Consider the following 21,535-nt stretch of genomic DNA (forward strand, 5'->3'; position numbering starts at 1 on the left):
ATATAATTAAATAAATAAAATATAGGAAGAAATAATTAAGAAATAATTTTAAGATTGTTTCAGATAAAAATATAATTTATAGAATTCTCTATAATCTTTATAAGAAAATAGAGAAGTAAAATAAAAAGTATGGGTGAACGTTATAATATACATAGTCAGTTAGAACATTTGCAATCTAAATATATTGGAACTGGACATGCAGATACAACAAAATTCGAGTGGCTTGTGAATCAACATCGGGATTCTTGTAGCTCATACATGGGACATTATGATTTATTAAATTTTTTTGCAATCGCTGAGAACGAAACTAAGGCACGTGTGCGATTTAATCTTATGGAAAAGATGCTACAACCTTGTGGTCCTCCTCCAGAGAAGCCAGAAGATTAAACGTAAGAAATAATTATTTTAATGTCTACGAATAGAGAGGTTATTAAAGATAAATTTCTATGGATTAATGGATATGGATAAATCTACAGATTGGAGTATCATTTTTAAGTATTATTGACAAATTAATTGTATGTAATAAAGAAGATTCATGTTCCGTATGTTTATACTATTTTGATCATAAATTATATAATTCTTATTTCATTTATTCCTTTTTTGTTTTAGGGTTTTGAAAATAAAATCATATTTAAGATTTAAGTATATTCTTAAGTAATGATACATATGTTAGACATTTAAGTTTTTAAATAAATATTATTAGTTAAATATATATATCTTATACATTTGATTATAAAACCAATTTTATATATCAAGAAGTTAAATAACACTATTCAAAATGCCTATTCAGTGTACTAGAAATTGTGGTAAAAATGCTATTCTTAAAGTAAGTATATAATTTTCACCATATGTATTCTAAATTATATTATAAAATATTAGTAATTATTTTGGAATTTAATACTTTTATCAGAGACCTAAGACCGGTGATACATTATGTAAAGAATGTTTTATCTATGCCTTTGAAACCGAAATACATTACACCATTGTAAAAGGAAAATTATTTAAACCTGGCAATAAAGTTGCTATAGGAGCATCAGGTGGAAAAGATTCAACAGTATTAGCATATGTATTGAAAACTTTGAATGAACGCTATGATTATAAGCTTGACTTATTTCTTTTATCCATTGATGAAGGAATTACTGGTAAATTAATGAAATATATAACAAAACAACAAGTAAAAATAATTTTTTATTGATTTAATATACCTATAGGATACCGAGATGATAGCTTGGAAACTGTGGAAAAAAATAGAGATGATTATGGTATACCATTAAAAATATTATCATACAAAGATATATATGGATGGACAATGGATGCTATAGTAGAACAAGTAAGCCATACATTTATCATTTGTAATACTTTAAGCATCATATATGAACACATTAATGTGTCAGTAAAATAAACATTTGTTTGTTTGAAATCAATTGTAGATTGGCAGAAAAAATAATTGTACTTTCTGTGGTGTATTTCGAAGACAGGCATTAGATAGAGGAGGTGCTTTATTAGGTGTGGATTGTATTGCAACAGGTCACAATGCCGATGACATAGCTGAGACAGTTTTAATGAATATTTTACGTGGTGACATTGCTCGGTTGCAAAGATGTACGGCTATAATAACGGTTAGATAATTTCAAATTTTTATAAACAAAATTAATACGTAATGCAGGATGATTTGAAATGTCTTACTTTTTATTATAGTCAGGAGCGGATGCTATTGTTAGATGCAAACCATTGAAATACGCTTACGAAAAAGAGATTGTTATGTATGCACACTTTCAAAAATTAATTTATTTTTCTACCGAATGCATATATGCTCCTAATGCTTATCGAGGATATGCTCGAACATTTTTAAAAGATTTGGAAAAAGTAAGACCATCGTCTATCATAGATATCATTCATTCTGGTATGTATACTTTTAAAATAAGAATTTCATCATAACAGTTAATATTTATTTTTTTAATATCTATAATACATAGATCATTAAATTTTAATGTCAGGTGAAAGAATGCAAGTAAAGAGCAGTGTAAAAAATCCAGAACGAAGGCATTGTAATAATTGTGGATTTGTTTCGAGTCAGGAATTATGTAAAGCTTGTATATTATTGGAAGGTTTGAATAGGGGACTTCCAAAATTGGGAATTGGTAAATCTAATAAAGTTAAACATATATTGAATACAAATATGAATGAAAATGCAAAAAGTAAAGTTGTCTCTTCAAGCATGTCTGCGATAGATTTTTAACATTAAAATTCGCATAAGTATATGTTTCCAATATACAAGAAAATCTTTCGTATGTAATAAAATATAAGTTCTTAATTGTTTTCATTATACGAACTTCTCCTTTTATAACACATTTTTTATTGTGTTCTTCCATATTATGTAATATTCGGAATGAAATTCCTTACTTTTCTGCAATATTTCAAATCAAGATGAAATCGAAATGGGTAACAATGGTTTCAATATTGTAACGATTTGATAAAGGCTGTACAATTTTCTTCCGTAGGTAAACACTGTCCGAAAGCTTCGAGTAGCAATGGTTCTTTTCTAATTGCCATTTCATAATCTTGAAATGATATTTTTCCATCGCGATTGACATCGAGTTTTTTCAAAGTCAATTCTGATAAATCTCGTATTCCCTCATCCGGATCTTCTTCTCCTGGTTGCTTTATTAAACAGTTTCTTAAAAACGTAAGAATATCAATTTAAAAATTGACAGCATAAATGAAAATACAATAATTTATATGATTTTCATTTAAGATAAAATGTTAAAAAGTATAGTTACGCCTATCGAATTTTTTAATTTTTATTATGAAAGAACTAGGAAAATCTTAAGATTTTTAATTAATGTTTAAAATTTTTAATAATCAATAGATTTAATTATTTATTTCCTATAATTATTTATATGAAAATATAAATATTGTGCCTAGAGAAAGGCAATACTTTATACTCGATTGATAATATTATCTTTTTTTATCAATTATTTTTTTGATCCTGACATGATATTGTTTCATATTATATGTGTGTATTGTCGTATTGACTGTCACTAACGACTCGAAATTGATTTATCGATAGAATATGGTGTATTGCCTATCACCAGGGATCTGCAATCAATGTTAACGATATAATAATATGTATTAATTATCTCGATAAGCAATTTATTGTTTATAATATTACATCTAAAATTTTCATAGTTATTTGAAAATAATTAAAAGTTTTAATATGATATATACATACTTAAACAATTGAAAGATCTCATCTTTCGTAATAAAACCATCATTATTTAAATCGTAAACACGAAAGCAGAAATCAGTTTTATCCTGTAGATTGCCACGGAGGAAAACATCGAGACCCATGATCCACGATTCTAATTTAATAGTACCTTCATTTTCGCGATCCCAACAACAAAACAATCGTTCTACCAACGTATCTTCGGTTATAACTTTGAAAGTATTGTGAAGAAGATCGCGAAAAATAGATCTATCGATTCCCTAAAGTATAAATTTTTACTATTGATTATTGAATTATATTTTAATAAATGATTTGTAAAAAAGAAAGAAAGAAAAAAATATATATTATTCGAATTACCTCGACACTGTGCATTGGTCTTGGCTTTCTGTAAATGTCCATCGATGGATTCACTTGTTGGTGACCAGTTTGCGTCATTAATTTTTTATATAGTTTGCAGAGTCCATCTAATTCTGTTCTATAACACACATGGACGAGATTTGAAATATATTTTTTTTCTTCTTTTTTTTTTTACAAATTATTAAGTACCCACAAAGTATATAGTAACGATTGAGAATGAACGATTTCGAGAATGTTATTGAAAATGTAACATTTTTTTTATTACATTATTTTTTCTTTGATTATTTCTATTTCTAATTACGAATAATCATATTCTATTCGCGAATCAAACAATCTATCCAGGAAATTGTTAAGATAGTAATAATAAAATAAAAAATAAAAAAGAGGAAAAAGAAAAAGTAAGAAAAAAAAAATTAATAATAATTTCATCAGACCTGTTAAATTTAGTCTTCTTCTTGAGAGACTCGATAACCTTGACAATGTAAGCGGAATTTCTGGCGTTTCCGCTTTCCGGCATTTCTTTTTTACGCGGAGGTCGTGGCTCTTGTTTCGTTGGCTTCACTGAGGACGGTCTTTTTATGTTTACCGAGGCCTTCCAAGCACTCGTGAGAAATAAGGAAACGCTTTTCATAAGAGTCGTTGTAACATGAACGGTGTCTACCCCTCCGTTACCTTCGACGTCGGCGCCGACGCTGAGTTTCGTTTGCTCGTTTTCATGCATTCTCGGGTTAATGCCTTTCGGTTTCTCGTTTGACATATTTTCTTTTTTCAAAACAAATTGCCTATTTATACAATACAATTAAAATCTGTTACGGTATTATTTTTTTTCCCTCGATATTAAATTATTATTATCATCGTCTAAACTGGCGTTTTTCAAACTACTACTTCACAAATCTTGAATTTTTTACGAAATACCTTGATTATTTTATAGGGTAGGTTGAATAAATAAATTATACAAATAATTATAGAAGTTAAAAAAAATAAAATAAACTTTTATTCTCAAGTTTTAATAATGTGGAACAAAATATATGAAAATAATAAAATAATATTAATTTTTATAATTTGTGTTTTTATTTAAGAACAGTTTTGGGAAAAGCTGGTTTAAATTATAATAATGTATTAATAATTATTTTAACATACAAAATGTATATTCATAGATGCAATTATCTCGCGATTGATCGAAGTTACAAAAAATTTTAATAAAAGTAATTTGCATAGCTCTGAGCTAGCTATTATGTAAATTATTTTTTTTTTCAATTTATAAAGATCAACACAATTCTTTGTAAATGGATACCTATAATTTATTTTTTGCTCATTTGCAAAAGTTGTGGTCATTTATATCTATAGTTATGGTCATTATATCTGATAAAAAAATGCTATTATGCGTTGTTTACGAGATAATTAACATTTTATATATTAAAGTAGTTGGTTTTTCATGCCACAAATTGATAAACATTCATCAGAATAAAAAAATATTTTAAACTCGGCTATATCTTCAACAGAATTATTAAACTTCGATTCGCTCAAATACACGACTGGTTGATGCGTAAATAATTTATTTTTATAACATATAGTATAAATCACAGTACATTACGAATCTGTTAGTCGTTAATCTCACAAACGATGCAGTAACAATTTTTTAATAGATATAATTTTCATTGAAAATAATCACTACTATATATATGCGAGAAAATTATAGATATTGATTAAAAAAAAAAGAAACAAAAATTACTAATTAAAAAAAATTTCTAACTAAAAATTATTATTATTAATTTATATTATTAATTTATATTATTAATTAATTAAGTAAGATAATAATATTTCATAAAACATATATTCTATAAGAGTACCAGTTTCATATTTATAGAAATTCTATACATAATGATTATTATTTTTTAATTTCTATTCTATAAGATATATAAATTATTTTTAAGACATTTCGCGATGTATATATTTGTCAAACACGATAGGAAATTTCTAGATTAACATCCAATCGATTGATCAATAAAATATAATCAAAGGAAAGTCTTATCAGACCACTTATACTCGACTTATAATTAATTTTGGAATTATTCGAACGATTAACTTTTTTTTTTTACATAGTCTATCGTGTTCATTGTAGCTCAATTTTCATCAAAATTTGTACACTTTACTTAATAACGAATAATTGAAGATAATGTACATTTTTAATCGAGAATGCATGTTAGAAACTCATTATAAGAAATAGAATATTAAAACTTCCATTACCAAACCATATAACAATCATGCATGGCTGCACATGTATCGTACAACTTAGAAAGTTTTGTGAAGTAAATGGTTGTATCACTGCGGCAATATTTTTATGATTTTCTTTCACATAATAATATCGTACCAGGTACAAGATAGCCAGTTTTAGTATCATATATATGTATACATACATACATATATATATATATATATATATATATATATATATATATATGATATTATATATATATATATATATATATATATAATATATATTTAAATATATAAATATATATATAATTTATGATATATATATTTATATTCATATATATATTTAAATTGTATTTATATTCATTTAATTTTGGCTAATATATTCTGTAATATTTTACATAGTCCATTCTGTGCATTAAATTTTGTAACACTTTATATGGATCATTTTATGCATTAATTTTCTAATAATTTATGTGGGCCACTCTATGGATTTAATAGATCATAAATACCTTGTACATTTTATTTTATTTCAGATGATTAGAATCTAAGAGCTAAAATTGGAAATGAGAAATTTGAAGTAACGAGAGAATTAGAACTCTCGGAATTGTGAAGGTCGATTAAATCGAGCCGAGATAACCGTCGGTACATCTATTTTAGAGTTCTAATTTAACTTTTCAAACTTTTCACTTGTAATGGCTGATAGGTACTATGCGAAAAGTATTAAAACTTTAAACGATTTCAAACGTATCTATTCTTTTGTAAAATGAAAATCGTATAGAATATATTAGACGTTATTTAAAATTACGACAAATATAAAAATCTTATATTTAATGTTTAATAAATAAATTATAAGAACATATACGTATTCGTATGATGAATTCCTGAGAGAAAATAACAGGAATAGAAAAATTCTAATACGTTCATCTAACGAAATTAATTTCAATGAAAAATTATGATACATTCGTTTAATACTTTTCGATAATTTTAATTTTGTTAAATAAAAAATATATTTATTTATTTATTATAATAAAAAAACTTACCGATTAAACCGAAGAAATCACTTTAAAATGAATTCTAAGGAAAATGACACGTCGTCGTTAACAGCAACTATTTGTTTTATCGATCAAACGTGTTAAATAGCGCCATTGAAAGTATTGTAATATTCTTGTTAGTCTGTTACTAACGAAAGTTCAAAGACCTATTTTATCATCGATCATCTTACGCGACTATATCGTAGAGGGATTAAATATATTTTATTTTTTAAGAAAATCGATTCATATTCATTTGGAATATTTTTATTTGTTGTTTTATAATAATTTTTATTTGTTTGTTTTATATAGTTAATTGCATTATAAATGTTATAAAATGTAAAAGTTAATGAATAGATATATGGTTAATATTATAAGATGATAGATTAATATATTGGGAATATAAAGATGAGTTCAGATTTTTTTTTCAAATTTCGTGTTAATATCTAAATATTCAGTCAATGTTTAGGAAGATAAAATGTATCGAATGATTCCGGTGATAATTTGACCATCGAATGATGATTCCTAAAATAATATATAAATTCAAAATAAGAATATTTCTTGAGAATATTAATTTCATTTTAAAATTAATTAACCTGCACCACTCGTTCAAATATTTTCGAAATTGGCCAAGAGCGTTTTGTATCAAAAGCAACATTTCGTCAATTTGTTCAGCACAGGTTTTAATCATTTTAGCCCCTTCTTCGATATATAATTTATCGTTGTTCCAAGTTTCTTTGTTGTTTTTTTGTTCCATTAAGGTAGAATCAGAATTTTCACTTCTTTTCAAATATTTCTCAGGTAATTGCCAGAAAGATTGATTTGAAGATTGCAGCCACTATAATCGAAGAAAACAAAATATTATCAATTTTAATTAATAATATTTTACATACTCAAATATTTTATATTGACAAATATATAACATAAGATTTATTATAATGTAATATTAATTGTATCAGTCAGTTGTTCTCAACTTATCTATTTTCTTTTTTTTTTTCTCTTTTAAATCCTTATTTTTTTCGATTCATTTTTGATTAGTTCTTACACGATCTGAGTAAATTTTAATATCTTTGATTATTAAATTTTAATGAATGTATATGAATTAAATCAATTTCTTACCGGTGGATATATGAATGGTGAAGGTAACCAAAATACATTTGTAGTAGATTCGGGTTCATTCTTCCAATCTAATTGCTCCATTCTATCTGTCATTTCATCATCAAACGATCGCTCGATTCTCTTCGATTTGTCGCTGTCATTTTTAGCTATTTTAACGATATATTTTTTTTAATTTTAATGAATTAAATTGTATTTTTTCGAAAACGTCAAATTTCTATTTCTCTTTTTTTTTTTGCATATGAAATCATTTCAAAAAAATCAATTCGTTACAGCATAGGTGGGCAACTTCTTTCCCACACTAGGCTCTACGGTCTTTACTATCAATCAATTCGTTCCCCCACTATTTAACTGGCCAACACTATGTTTATAAACATAGAGGTTTTCTCTTTACATCTTATCCTTGTACAGAATAGGGATAGATGAAATATGAGTATTATATCTGTGGTTGTAAGGAAAAAATGGCACATGTCACGTTTTTACTTTCGAGATACTTGTTGTCGTTTAAATGTCCCGATGCATCAATTTTTTTTATTCCCAATGTTTTCTTGTTTTCTTTTCAGTGTGTAAATAATCGATTATCCATAAAAAAATAAAAACAGAATTCACGAGGCACGGCGGTATTAAATAGTGAGAATCATTTTCTTTCACTTCACCGGAGAAGACAAGTAGAAATACGGGTCGTTAGTTGCCTACCTACTCGGTACAATTTAAATTCTCCATTACGTTATAAATAATTAGAAATAAAATTTTATAATTATAAACTTACGCATTTCATCGAGTATTATCGAACGACATTGGATCTGATAAGAGAACAATGAAATATGCAATTATTCATAGTGAAATAATATTCTTAAGGATAAAAAGTAATATACGATTAATTTCATGAAAAACTTACGCCTGTTACGATAGCGAAAAATAATATCAATTGACATTTCATGTTTTCGTTTCTTCCGTATTTCTCACTTTCTATTTTTTTTTCTTTTTTTTCTATTTTTTTTCTATTCCTTTTTCTTCTTGGAAGTTACATGCGACGTGGTAGAATAGTTTCGTATGAATACTGCGATTTATCACGAGGGAAGCTCTTTTATTCCATATTCCACGTAATATGTGTATGAAATAAGATCATACGGTATCTCGTGTTTGTAGCAACTTCAATGACAATCGGAAATTGGAGAAACACAGAACAAAGACTGTTACTGATATCGTTTCGTATTAGACGAGGTTATTTTTTTTTTCCATTGTCTTACTAGCATTAATAATTTTCTAATAAAAGTGACGTATAAATCGAGGAATTAATTAAAATGTATATTTTCATAAAAGAAAGATTAAAACGATTTTACAATCGTTTATAAATTTTAAATATGTATTCATTATATAATCAATATTTTGTATTACACTTTCATAATAATTATCGATTATTAGAATGTGTCAGTATAATTGATGTTCTTTATAATTATGCAATTATAATGCGCATATATATTTTATATACTTCACGTAAATTAAATAAATTGTATATTTCGTGTATGTTAGAGATATTACGTTTTATTTTACTCATAATTATAAACAATAACATGTATAATTATTATTATAAACTAATAATTCTATCAAATACAGACAATATCATTTGTCATTTAATGTAACATGAATTATAAAAATGAATTGTAACAATATTGGTAAATATCTTGTTTTATTTCAAAATAATCTTTATAACAAAATATAGTTATTATAATATTGGACGGGTTACTAGTTATTCTACATATTTTTGAAAGTTTTGTCATAGCATTTTTTTGTATAAGCTGTCTATATAAACGTTCGCAGTTTATTTACCCATGTCCACCGCCATGTCCACCGCCATATCCACCGCCATATCCACCGCCATGTCCACCGCCATGTCCACCGCCATGTCCATTACTACCGCCATATCCACCGCCATGTCCACTACTACCGCCATATCCACCGCCATGTCCATCATGTCCACCTCCGTAATGATCAGCAGCTCTATTCAATCTGTTCAACATGGGGCCTGAAATAATTCAAACAACATCGACATAAATTATGTTATTATGCGTGAGGAATAATTATAAAAAAGGATAAAAAAGGATATCCAAATTCGTTGATTTTTATTTCAGAATTATAATAAAAATAAAATAAAAATAAAAATATTCAAATATGTTATGAATAAAAAAGTTTTGAATGATATTTCTTCTTTTTTTTTCTTCACGCAAACTTCTCTTTCAAAAGAAGTTTGAAGCCAAATCTAAATTAAGGATTCACCTTCGTATGTTTCTGCTTGAATCGAAGGAAAAGCTAAAGTTGTTGCTGCGCAGAGAAGCAAAATAAACGTGAAGATCTTCCACATTTTTACGTTATATTTTTTCACAAATTTTAATAACGAGGAAAATTATTAATCGACTGCTTATTTACAAAGAACAAGTGCGAAATGATGCAGATGATCAACTTCTCTGTCCTTATATACATTCGATTAAATGTCAATTTGATAAGATAATCGTTAAATGTTATATAATATTTCTAGTAAAGAAAACAAACTTCTATTATATTTACATACTTACCAAACGAGTATTAATCGATCGAATCTGATAAACATCAACAATTTATTCTATTTCCTAGGTAATTATTTTTTTCTTGTTCCGTTTTTGTTTTTTAATCTGTTATTTTCATATTACGATTTTTCTCATTAATCAAATGTCATTTGCTAAATTGTATAATTTCATCGAATAAAAATCAGAGATGATTCATCAGTTTGTAAATTTATTGTTTAAATTTCATTTTTAATATGTAAACAAGAAAAATATTGTAGAATGTATGATTGAACGTGTTGTTTGTACAAAACAGATAAAAATGTATATATTGGGAATATATTTGATGTAAAGAAATGTTTTTTATTGGTTATCTACTGTAGTATTTTACGTCTTCAGATTGGTGGTGATTTGTGAAAGAAAACTTTTTACAAAATTGACCTTGACCTTGACCTTGACCTCCAGCAGACCCCAAATGAAGCATACGCCTTTTTTTCCTTCTTCCATTCTTTCTCACGCATAGACTCCATGCAAAGGTATCTATGCGTTAAATAAACAGTGTAATATAATTAATTTTTTATTATGGATTTGCCTTTGAAATGTTAACATAATATAAATAATATTAATATAAGAGATAATGGAACTTCATGATTTTTTTTCAAGACAACCATTAAGATGACATCCAAGGTTCCATTAACAAGTTTGATCCTCGTGATGGATTGAATATGAAAATTTGGTCAACACTACGGCTTTTTTTCCACAGATTTCTACCGATCTAAAAAGATATACAAGGTGATTCATTCAAGGTGTACATCTTGTACAGAGTGTTTCACATAAAGTGTTATAAACTGTTTCATCGCCACTATATCTATGTTTGTTCATAGCAATAAATTGGCTGAAGTATTTAAATTTTAAACTACAATTTTAGACTTTTAAAATGGTACAGATTTTATTATTAACATTTTAATGTTAAAATTATAATTTAATGGCAATTATCCTTAATATATAAAAAGTATTTCGAACTAATGATAACTACGATAATCAGAAAGTTTCTTTAATGAGATCCAAAAGTTTTTGGCAAAATTTCAAATATTTTAATATAATAACTTTTATTAACTTTAACATTCCTAATATTATATAATCCTAAGTTTATAAACAGATTCAAATCCTAATTGAAAATTCATATTCTAAGTTTATTAAACAGATTCAAATTGTGTAACTAAAAAATAGAAGTTCATAAAAAATAGAATAAAAAATAGAAGAAACATGATAAATCAGATATACGGAAAATATGATCAATAATAAGATACTTTTAATGCTTCGTATTAAAAAAATTGATCTTTTATTTATTATTAAAATGAAACGTATTAAAAAAATACGCCGCATGTTATAAGACGTATTTGGAATTAATTATTCGTTTAATAATGGAAAATGGTAGTAACAAACTCCAATATTACGCTGCATTCCTACGTGACGGAAAATCATGAATATAAATAACGCTTTTGCCGACTATGATTGTTGTAAACGTGCCATCGTGAAGATTGTTAACTGTGACGTTAATGCGTACCTGACTCAGTAGTAACAAGATCAAATCGATTTGATTTTCAGTCGTGACAGAAAATAACGTGAAACGAGTTTTCCACGCAGCGTATGTTAAAATTAAACGATAATAATACTTTTTAATTCTCTTTAGTTATTTATATTAATAATTCCATATAAACATTTCACTCTTACAATCAAAAATACCTAAGCGTGAAAAATACCAGAACATGTGAAACGACGTGATTGACGTTTCAAATTCACGTCTCGTAGAAACGCGGCATTAAGAAAAATTTAATTTAATAAGATTTATTCAACAATAGTGTTCTCCTTATTCAATTTCTAAGGTATACAAATATTAAAATAGATATACAAATATTAAAATAAATAAAAAAATATTAAAATTATTAAGTTATATGAGAATGAATATCATGTTTTATGCCGAGTTCCAAATGCAATTTGTCGTGACTCTGGAAAATCAGGGCAACGAATCATTTAGTTAAGCTCTACTATGCTGCAATGGTCAGTACGTTTTAAATGTAACATTGTACTTTCTTATTGTATTGTATGAACATTTTTTTTGAGTAAAGCCAAAGCTTTACAATTTGATCATTTGGAACAACGTTCTCATTACTTTTTTTCCTTGACAAGAATGTAAAAAAAATTATAGATATTATGTACGATATTTTCCTTTCGAGTTTAAAAGATCAATAGCAATGACATACTATGAAATTACGTACAAATATTGCCGTCATTTTGTTTTCATTAACATTATAATTAAGTCTCGAGAATAACGATCTGTTTATGTTCGGTTGATCGATCTTCTTGATTTACGACTTATTCCTCCGCGGATAATATCCGTCGTTTTAAATGGAAAATAAAAAACAATAATCATTCAATTATTATATTCCTTTCAATGGCTATTAGTCTTAAAAAGAGTATTTCATGATTTTTAACTATTGTTACTAAGACTTATTAAAATTATTATTAGTAAGATTAATATTTATCTATTATCTAATATGTATTATTAAGCTTAATAATCTTAATAATTATCTGAAAAATTATTTTTTTTAATTTATAAATATTATTATTATCATTATTATTATTAATTATCATTAAGTAAGGATGGTCATCTATTTGATTATTCGCCATATACCGTAGTTACAGAAGTAGCAACATCACTTTTAGCGATGGAGCTACTATTAGTAATGGCGGTTACCACTGCAGGTGAGTATCCAGAGATCCAGAACAAATGGATGCACTAGAAAAAGAATGTTTGAAGTGTGAGTAACCTTGATGACGATAATTACCCTTGAAAGGTATGAAAGATAGAACAGGATCTTCATCTTTGCCATTTATGTCGTCTTCTTCTTTTCTTTGCCAAGACTAGTTTTTGATCGATTATTCACCGTTGCTTCGGTAAAAGGTGCTATTGGTTCGGTGGAAGATGTTACAGATATCACAATTTCTGGTTTTGAAACGTTTACTTCTTGTTTCATGCATTCGTATCATGTTAATTATTAAGATGACTAATGCGATCGATTAGAGGAAGTATGTTGAAAATAAAAATTTAATTAATTTTAATTAATTAATAAATTATGAATTTTTTAGGGTATTTTTAAATTAAACTTGTTAAAAGAACAATTCCAAAATTTATTTCTATCCGTTCCTTAACTTGAAAATCATGGTACTCTTTATCAACACGTTAATCCTCTGGTACATATCGATTCTCATTTTGTACCGGTACCTCTTGATCATTTTCAGTCAAAGCTATAATAAAATCCAAACTATAAAAATAACATACTGTTAACTCGATAGAAAACTTGCACTTGTTAATATAGCAAAAAATAATATCAATTGATATTTCATGTTTTCATTTCTTGCGTATTTCTCCCTTTATTTTTTTTTTGTTTTTTTAAATTTACGTGCATCGAGATGTAAAACTTTTGCGTTAATATTGCGATTTTCTGCGAGAGAAGCTTTTTTATTTCATATACCACGTAATGTGTGTATGAATTAAGATCATACTTTATTTGTTTTTTCTAGCTATATTAATGATAATCAAAAATTGGAGGAGAAACACGGAACAAATACTGTTACTATTGTCGTTTTATATTTCAAGACGTTTTTCTTTGTTATTCATTATCCTATAAGAGTTAATAATTTTTTAATAATAAAATCGAAAAAATAATTAAAATATTTTTATACAAAATAAATTAAAACGATTTTAAGATCATTTATATATTTTTAACATGTATGTTTTATTCCATAACTTATATTTTGTATTAGATTTTCATTATAATTATTTATTATTAAAACGTGTCATTATGATCGGTGTATCTCATAATCATGTAAATTTATTGCATATACATATTTTATATATTTCACGTAAATGAAATAAATTGTATATTTCGTGTATGTCAAAGATAAATTTTATTGATAATTATGAACAATAATAAGTATGATTATTATTATAAATTAGCGATTATTTCAAATCCGGACGATATTAGTTGTCGTTTAGTGTAAGAGAAATTATAAAAATTGAGTTGGAACTTTTTCCCTATAAATCAATTTTAACTGTATTGTTAAATATTTTGTTGTTTTATTTGAAAATAATATTCTGTGTAACAAAATTTACATATTGGACAAGTTACTTTACATTAAACAAATTTATAGCTGCATTCTTGTTTATAAATTATGTACATGAATGTTCGCAGCTTATTTATCATAATCACCACGGTGTCCATAATGTCGACTTTGATTTCCATTATAATGATCATGATAACCACCATTATATCCATCTTCATTTTCTTGGTGATGTCTATGTCCATAAGTAGTTTGAAGATCAGCATTTCTGTCTGATCTTACTAACATGACATCTGAATCAATTCAACATCAACATTTATTATTCTTTCTGCTTGCTTCATATATCAAGGTAGCAATGAAAATAAAATTATAAATATAAGAAAAGAGATTCAAATGATATTATTTTTTTTTACACAAAATTATTTTCTAAACAAAATTTTAAGGTAATCCTATACTTAAGAAAGATATACTTTCGTTTGGTTTCGTTAAGAGTGCAGAATAATTCAAAGTTGTTGCGATGCAGAAAATCAAAGAAAGTGCGAAGATATTTAAAATTTTTATGATCTATTGTTCTACAGATTTTTAATAACAGGAAAAATTATTGGCTGAATATTTATTTTGTTTCAATGTTTTTCTTAGAAACATCAAGTGCGAAATGATGTAGGAAATCATCTTTTCTTGCCTTATATGTACTTTATCGGAGGTCAGTTTGACGACGTCTTATGAGAGTCGTAAAACTTCTTTGGATGCAACAAGTTGACAAAAAGAGAACTACTTTTTTATTAACATACCTATTAAACGAGTATCTATTAATTCATTGAATCTTCCAAGTTTCATTGTAATCAGCAAATATATTTCGATTGTATTAATTATTCTCACTCTTTTTCGCTTTCCTTTTGTTTTTCTTTTTTAACTTATTTTTTTTACTTGGGAATTTTCCTGCTTGATCAAATGTTATTTGTATCATATTAAATAATCAATGTCGTTTCATTAGATTGGTTGAGTTAAACCGAATAATTCGATCGAATAAAAATCAGAGTAGATTGATCAATTTATAAATTTACTGTTTTAATTTTATTTATAATATATGTAAGAAAAATATTCAAGAATGTATAATCGAACGTTACGTCTGTACAAAATAGATAGAAATATATATATCGGGAATGTATTTGGTATAAGAAATCGGTGGAGATCTGTTAAAGAAGATTTTTCGTAAAATTGACCTTGACCTTAAAGGTGAAACCAACAGACTGCGAACGAAACACAAGTTTCATTTCTTTCGCTCTCTTCTCTAACACACAAGTCTTGCACAATAGACCTAACGCGTTAGATAATCTAATAATAACTAACTCCTCATTCTGTATTAGCCTTTAAAATGTAAGCATATTGTAAATAATGTGTACAGAAGAGATAGTGGAATTTTATTATATTTTTTCAAAACAACTATTAAATTGAAAACCAAGATTCTATTGGCATGTGATATGACATGTGGGGTTGGACATGTTTAGAACATAAAAAAATTTAATCAATTCTATCGTTGATTTTTTTCATAGATTTCCATTAATGCAAAAATCCATATATGGAATGATTCTTCCAAGGTATACATCCTGTATATGATGGTTCACATAAAGTATTGTAAGATATCTCTCTTCTATGTCAATTTCTATGTCCTTTAATAATCTTTTTTCTAATCACAGTAATAAATTAACTGAACCACATTTAAATGTTAATCTCTAATTTCAGAGTTTCAAAATGACATTGATATAATGATTAATATTTTAATGTTAATATATAATTTAGTGGCGATTGCCTCTAATGTCTAAAATGTAATTTAAACATAATGATAATCACGATAATCAGAAATTTTCTCTGCTTGAATCCAGAAGCTGTTCGCACAATTTTAAATATTTATTTTAATACATAAATTTGGAACATTTAGTAATTATCGTGTTAATACGTATGTTTATCGAACAATATGAAATTATGTAACATTATTATTGAACAATGGAAGAATTATAATAAATCTTGTACGATGAAGACGTTTCGCTGTTAAAGAAAATAAACAATTTATGCTTTGATGCATTAAAAACACGTCGTATGTCACAAAGATCACAAAGCACAAGATGTGCTTGGAACTGAATCATATGTAATATATTTAGAATTAATCGTATAATAAGGAGAAATATAATAAAGATATTCTGTAAAAAAAAAAACGAAACGGTTTAACAAGATTTATTCGAGAACATATTTTTGCTTATTTTATTTCTAAGATATACACGTATTAAAAATCGTTTGCTTAGATTAATAATTATAGACGATTATTAAGTTACATGCGAATGAATTATATTTTTTATGCTGAATTCTAAATATAATTTGTCGTGAGTCTGGGTAGTCAACAGAACAAATTATTTCATTAAATTCTGCTACCCAAATTCGGTGAATGCTACAATGGTCGGTACGTTTCAAACGTAACATTGTATTTTTTTATTATATAGTATGAACAACATCTTTTTTTGAGCTAAGCGAAAGTTTTACAATTTGATCATTTGGAACAGTTATCAATATTTTTTTTCTTGACAAAGCATATAACAAAAAATATAGATATCATATATGATATTTTCCTTTCGAGTTTAAAAAAACCAATAAAAATAACATACTACGAAATTACGTTCAAATATTGCCGTCATTTTGTTTTCGTTAACATTATAATTAAGTCTCGAGGATAACGATCTATCAATCTTAAAAAGAGCACCTCTCTTATGATTTTTTTTACTATCGTTATTAAGTTTTACCAATGTATAATTATTTCCACAATTATTTTTATTAATTCATAAATATTATTATTATTATTAACATTAATTTTTATTAACTTAGGATTATCATACGTATTCATACATATTTGCCTTATGTGATCCGCCATATATCGTCGCTAGTGCAGTAGCAACATTACCCTTATCGGAAGAGTAACTTGGCAAAGATGATTACCGTTGCAAATGAGGACCTAGAGGATCCAGCATAAGAAGAGCTAAAGACTATCGAGAAAAAATTGCTTAGGTGTGGGTAATATTTATGACGTCGATTATTATTGAAAGGTATGAAAGGTACAACAGGATCTTCGTCTTCATCATTTACTTTGTCCTCTTTCTCTTCATTTTCCACTTGAACTGGGATCTTCCTTTTTTGCCAAGACTAGCCTTTGGTCGATTATTCACCGTTGCTTCGATAGATGGTGCTATTGGTTCTTCAGATGATACAGGTGTCTCGATTTCTGGTTTCGAAATGTTTACTTCCTGTTCCAAGCATTAGTATCATGTTAATTATTAAGATGACTAATGTGATCGATTAGAGGAAGTATGTTGAAAATAAAAATTTAATTAATTTCAATTAATTAATAAGTTATGAATTTTTGAGAGTCTTTTTTAATTAAACTTGTTAAATGAACAATTTCAAAATTTATTTCTATCAGTTCGTTAATTTGAAGATTATGATCCTCTTGATCAACACATTAATCCTCTGGTACATATCGATTTTCGTTTTGTACTGATATCTCTTGATCATTTTCAATCAAAGCTTCCTCAAGTTCTGAAGCAGCTTGTACCTCGACAATGGACATTTCCGGTTTGTCGATAAGTTCAGGATCATTTTTAAAGTTGGATGATTGCAAGTTATCGAAGAAAGTAAAGCTTCGTCATTTACAGCATATTACTTAGGCAAAGACACCATTTACTTGGCCACCGTTATTGGAACGATGTGCTGACCTGTAATATCTGTTATACATCATGAGTCTTTGGAGATAGAGTTGAATCGATGATTATTTCTCTCTTATAAATAATACTGGATTCTCATAAGCTGGATTCCGTTTGCCGATGCATAAATAAAATTTGTTTTATTTTATCGTTTAGCCGTTATTGTAATATAAATCGATTAAAGATTCTAGATATATACAAAATGCAATTTTTACAGTTATCATTTAAATAGTTATTATAATTACATATATTAGCTTTATGTCTATATTATTATCTTGATTTTTTTACAATTTTACTGTATTATAATACACATAATTAAACAAAAGATAAATGATGATGAATCTTTCCATAAATATTTAGCCTAGATTATTTACATAATTATTTCTAACTTCACAAGGAAAAAACTATTTTGAAACATTAAATAGACGATTCAAAAACATTGTTTGGCAACGTCAAGAGTTATGAAAATATTTTTAAAATAATCGATTTAAATGGGACATTTTGCGTATATTAATACTTTCTGAATCGATTTTTAGATTTTGTTGGATGTATAATTTAAGGCAGTTTTTTTATCGCTAGATATATGAACGGTGAAGATAACCGGATTAAATTCGTCGGTGATTCAGCTTCATTCTTCTAATCTAATTGTTCTATTTTATCTGTCATTTCATCGTCAAACGACCATTCGATTTTCTTCGGTTTGTTGCTGTCATTTTTAGCTTTTAACAATATTTTACTTTTAATTTTAATAAATTAAATTCCATTTTTTCGAAAACATCAAAGCTATTTCTACTTTTCATTTCTTATGTATACGATATCATTTCGAAAAAATGAATTCGTTACAGCATAGGTAGACAACATTTTCCCAACCTAGGTTCTACGGTCCCCACTACTAATTAATTCGTTCTTCCACCATTTAACTGGATAACACTCTATGTTTTAGACGTAGAGATGTTCTCTTTACATCTCACTCTTGAATTGGATAAGGATAGATGAGATATAAGAATTATATCTGTGATTGTAAGGAAAAAACGGCACATGTCAAGTTTTTACTTTTGAGATACATGTTGTCGTTTAAATATTCCGATTCACCGATTCTTTTTATTTCCAATGTTTTTTTGTTTTCTTTTCAGTATGTAAATAATCGATTATCCATAAAAAAAAGAATAAAAACAGAATTCAAGAGGCATGGCGGTATTAAAAAGTGAGGATCGTTTTCTTTTACTTCATCGGAGAAGTCAAGTAGAAATGTGGTCTGCCAGATGCACACTTATACGTTACAGTTTAAATTCTCCATTCTCTTATAAATAATTAGCAATAAAATTGTATAGTTATAAGTTGACGCATTTCACCGAGTATTATCGAACGACATTGGATCTGAAAAAGAATAATCAAATAATTAATTATTCGTTGTGAAATAAAATCCTAACTATAAAAATAACATACTATTAACTCGATAGAAAACTTGCACTTGTTAATATAGCAAAAAATAATATCAATTGATATTTCATGTTTTCATTTCTTGCGTATTTCTCCCTTTATTTTTTTTTTGTTTTTTTAAATTTACGTGCATCGAGATGTAAAACTTTTGCGTTAATATTGCGATTTTCTGCGAGAGAAGCTTTTTTATTTCATATACCACGTAATGTGTGTATGAATTAAGATCATACTTTATTTGTTTTTTCTAGCTATATTAATGATAATCAAAAATTGGAGGAGAAACACGGAACAAATACTGTTACTATTGTCGTTTTATATTTCAAGACGTTTTTCTTTGTTATTCATTATCCTATAAGAGTTAATAATTTTTTAATAATAAAATCGAAAAAATAATTAAAATATTTTTATACAAAATAAATTAAAACGATTTTAAGATCATTTATATATTTTTAACATGTATGTTTTATTCCATAACTTATATTTTGTATTAGATTTTCATTATAATTATTTATTATTAAAACGTGTCATTATGATCGGTGTATCTCATAATCATGTAAATTTATTGCATATACATATTTTATATATTTCACGTAAATGAAATAAATTGTATATTTCGTGTATGTCAAAGATAAATTTTATTGATAATTATGAACAATAATAAGTATGATTATTATTATAAATTAGCGATTATTTCAAATCCGGACGATATTAGTTGTCGTTTAGTGTAAGAGAAATTATAAAAATTGAGTTGGAACTTTTTCCCTATAAATCAATTTTAACTGTATTGTTAAATATTTTGTTGTTTTATTTGAAAATAATATTCTGTGTAACAAAATTTACATATTGGACAAGTTACTTTACATTAAACAAATTTATAGCTGCATTCTTGTTTATAAATTATGTACATGAATGTTCGCAGCTTATTTACCATAACTACCGTGATGTCCACCATAATGTCCATTTTCGTGCCCATGGTGATGCCCATGATAATGTCCATGATGATAACCATCATGATGTCTACTGTCATGGTGATGTCCATGTCCATAAGTAGTTTGAGAATCAACAGCTCTTACTAAAATAACGTCTAAAACAATTCAATATCAATATAAATTATTCTATAGAGGAAAATAATATTTTAACTAATACATTCAAATTCCTTGTTTCATATATCAAGGTAGCAATGAAAATAAATTTATAAATGTTATAAATAAAGAGTTTCAAATGATATTATTTTTTTTACACTAAATTATTTTCTATATAAATTCTTAAGCTAAGTCTATACTTAGGAAAGGATCTACCTTCTATTGGTTTCGTTAAGATCCCAGGAAAAGTCAAAGTTGTTGCTACGCATAGAATCAAAATGAATCCGAATATTTTCAACATTTTAACTATCTATTGTTCCACAAGTTTTAATAACAAGAAAAATTATGAACTAAGTATTTATATCGTTCCAACGTGTTCTTTGAGATCGTCAAAGGAGAAATGATGTACGAAATCATCTTTTTCAGCTTTATATATATTCTGTTAGAGGTCAGTTTGACAAGATAGTCATAAAATGTCGCGGGATGCGTCAAGTTGACAAAAAGAGAACTGCATTTTTATTAACATACCTACCAAACGAGTATCTATCAATTCCTTGAATTTTACAATTCTTATTAGCGTCAACGAATATATTCCGATCGTATTAATTATTCTCTTTTTCGTTTTCCTCTTGTTTTTCTTTTTTAATTTATTGTTTTC

At 26.6% G+C, this 21,535-nt stretch overlaps 5 protein-coding genes across 7 annotated transcripts; 2 read left to right on the plus strand and 3 right to left on the minus strand.

Annotated features, from left to right (window-relative positions):
- The first annotated feature begins 2 nt into the window (after window positions 1-2).
- LOC124429151 (splicing factor 3B subunit 5) lies at window positions 3-712 on the plus strand. Its single transcript, XM_046974044.1, has 2 exons — window positions 3-389; window positions 610-712. Exon 1 carries the CDS (start codon window positions 130-132, stop codon window positions 385-387), a length of 258 nt encoding a protein of 85 aa, XP_046830000.1. The 5' UTR covers window positions 3-129; the 3' UTR covers window positions 388-389; window positions 610-712.
- On the plus strand, window positions 685-2,314 carry LOC124429149 (cytoplasmic tRNA 2-thiolation protein 1). The gene is made up of 6 exons (XM_046974042.1): window positions 685-826; window positions 911-1,142; window positions 1,212-1,330; window positions 1,431-1,619; window positions 1,699-1,903; window positions 1,998-2,314. Exons 1-6 carry the CDS (start codon window positions 779-781, stop codon window positions 2,237-2,239), a joined length of 1,035 nt encoding a protein of 344 aa, XP_046829998.1. The 5' UTR covers window positions 685-778; the 3' UTR covers window positions 2,240-2,314.
- A 140-nt stretch (window positions 2,315-2,454) lies between these two features.
- Window positions 2,455-5,318, minus strand: LOC124429150 (EF-hand calcium-binding domain-containing protein 1-like). Its single transcript, XM_046974043.1, has 4 exons — window positions 4,018-5,318; window positions 3,584-3,701; window positions 3,233-3,486; window positions 2,455-2,677 (listed from the first exon to the last, which is right to left on the minus strand). The coding sequence occupies exons 1-4, from the start codon at window positions 4,338-4,340 to the stop codon at window positions 2,455-2,457; spliced, it is 918 nt and encodes a 305-aa protein (XP_046829999.1). The 5' UTR covers window positions 4,341-5,318.
- An 850-nt stretch (window positions 5,319-6,168) lies between these two features.
- On the minus strand, window positions 6,169-21,265 carry LOC124429158. 3 transcript variants are annotated; one of them, XM_046974053.1, is made up of 6 exons: window positions 21,094-21,265; window positions 20,724-20,879; window positions 8,714-8,747; window positions 7,948-8,093; window positions 7,425-7,666; window positions 6,171-7,353 (listed from the first exon to the last, which is right to left on the minus strand). In XM_046974053.1, the coding sequence occupies exons 2-6, from the start codon at window positions 20,838-20,840 to the stop codon at window positions 7,287-7,289; spliced, it is 606 nt and encodes a 201-aa protein (XP_046830009.1). In that variant the 5' UTR covers window positions 20,841-20,879; window positions 21,094-21,265; the 3' UTR covers window positions 6,171-7,286. The 3 variants fall into 3 exon arrangements, with proteins under 3 accessions (XP_046830010.1, XP_046830008.1, XP_046830009.1); XM_046974052.1 differs by having other exon boundaries at window positions 6,170-7,666; XM_046974054.1 differs by lacking the exons at window positions 20,724-20,879; window positions 21,094-21,265 and adding an exon at window positions 8,843-9,468 and having other exon boundaries at window positions 6,169-7,666.
- LOC124429159 (glycine-rich cell wall structural protein-like) lies at window positions 9,618-10,399 on the minus strand. The gene is made up of 2 exons (XM_046974055.1): window positions 10,222-10,399; window positions 9,618-9,970 (listed from the first exon to the last, which is right to left on the minus strand). Exons 1-2 carry the CDS (start codon window positions 10,304-10,306, stop codon window positions 9,771-9,773), a joined length of 285 nt encoding a protein of 94 aa, XP_046830011.1. The 5' UTR covers window positions 10,307-10,399; the 3' UTR covers window positions 9,618-9,770.
- Window positions 21,266-21,535: the final 270 nt, after the last annotated feature.

This window comes from Vespa crabro, chromosome 14 (genome assembly GCF_910589235.1).
Source record: "Vespa crabro chromosome 14, iyVesCrab1.2, whole genome shotgun sequence".
In the NCBI taxonomy this organism is placed as follows: Eukaryota; Metazoa; Arthropoda; class Insecta; order Hymenoptera; family Vespidae; genus Vespa; species Vespa crabro.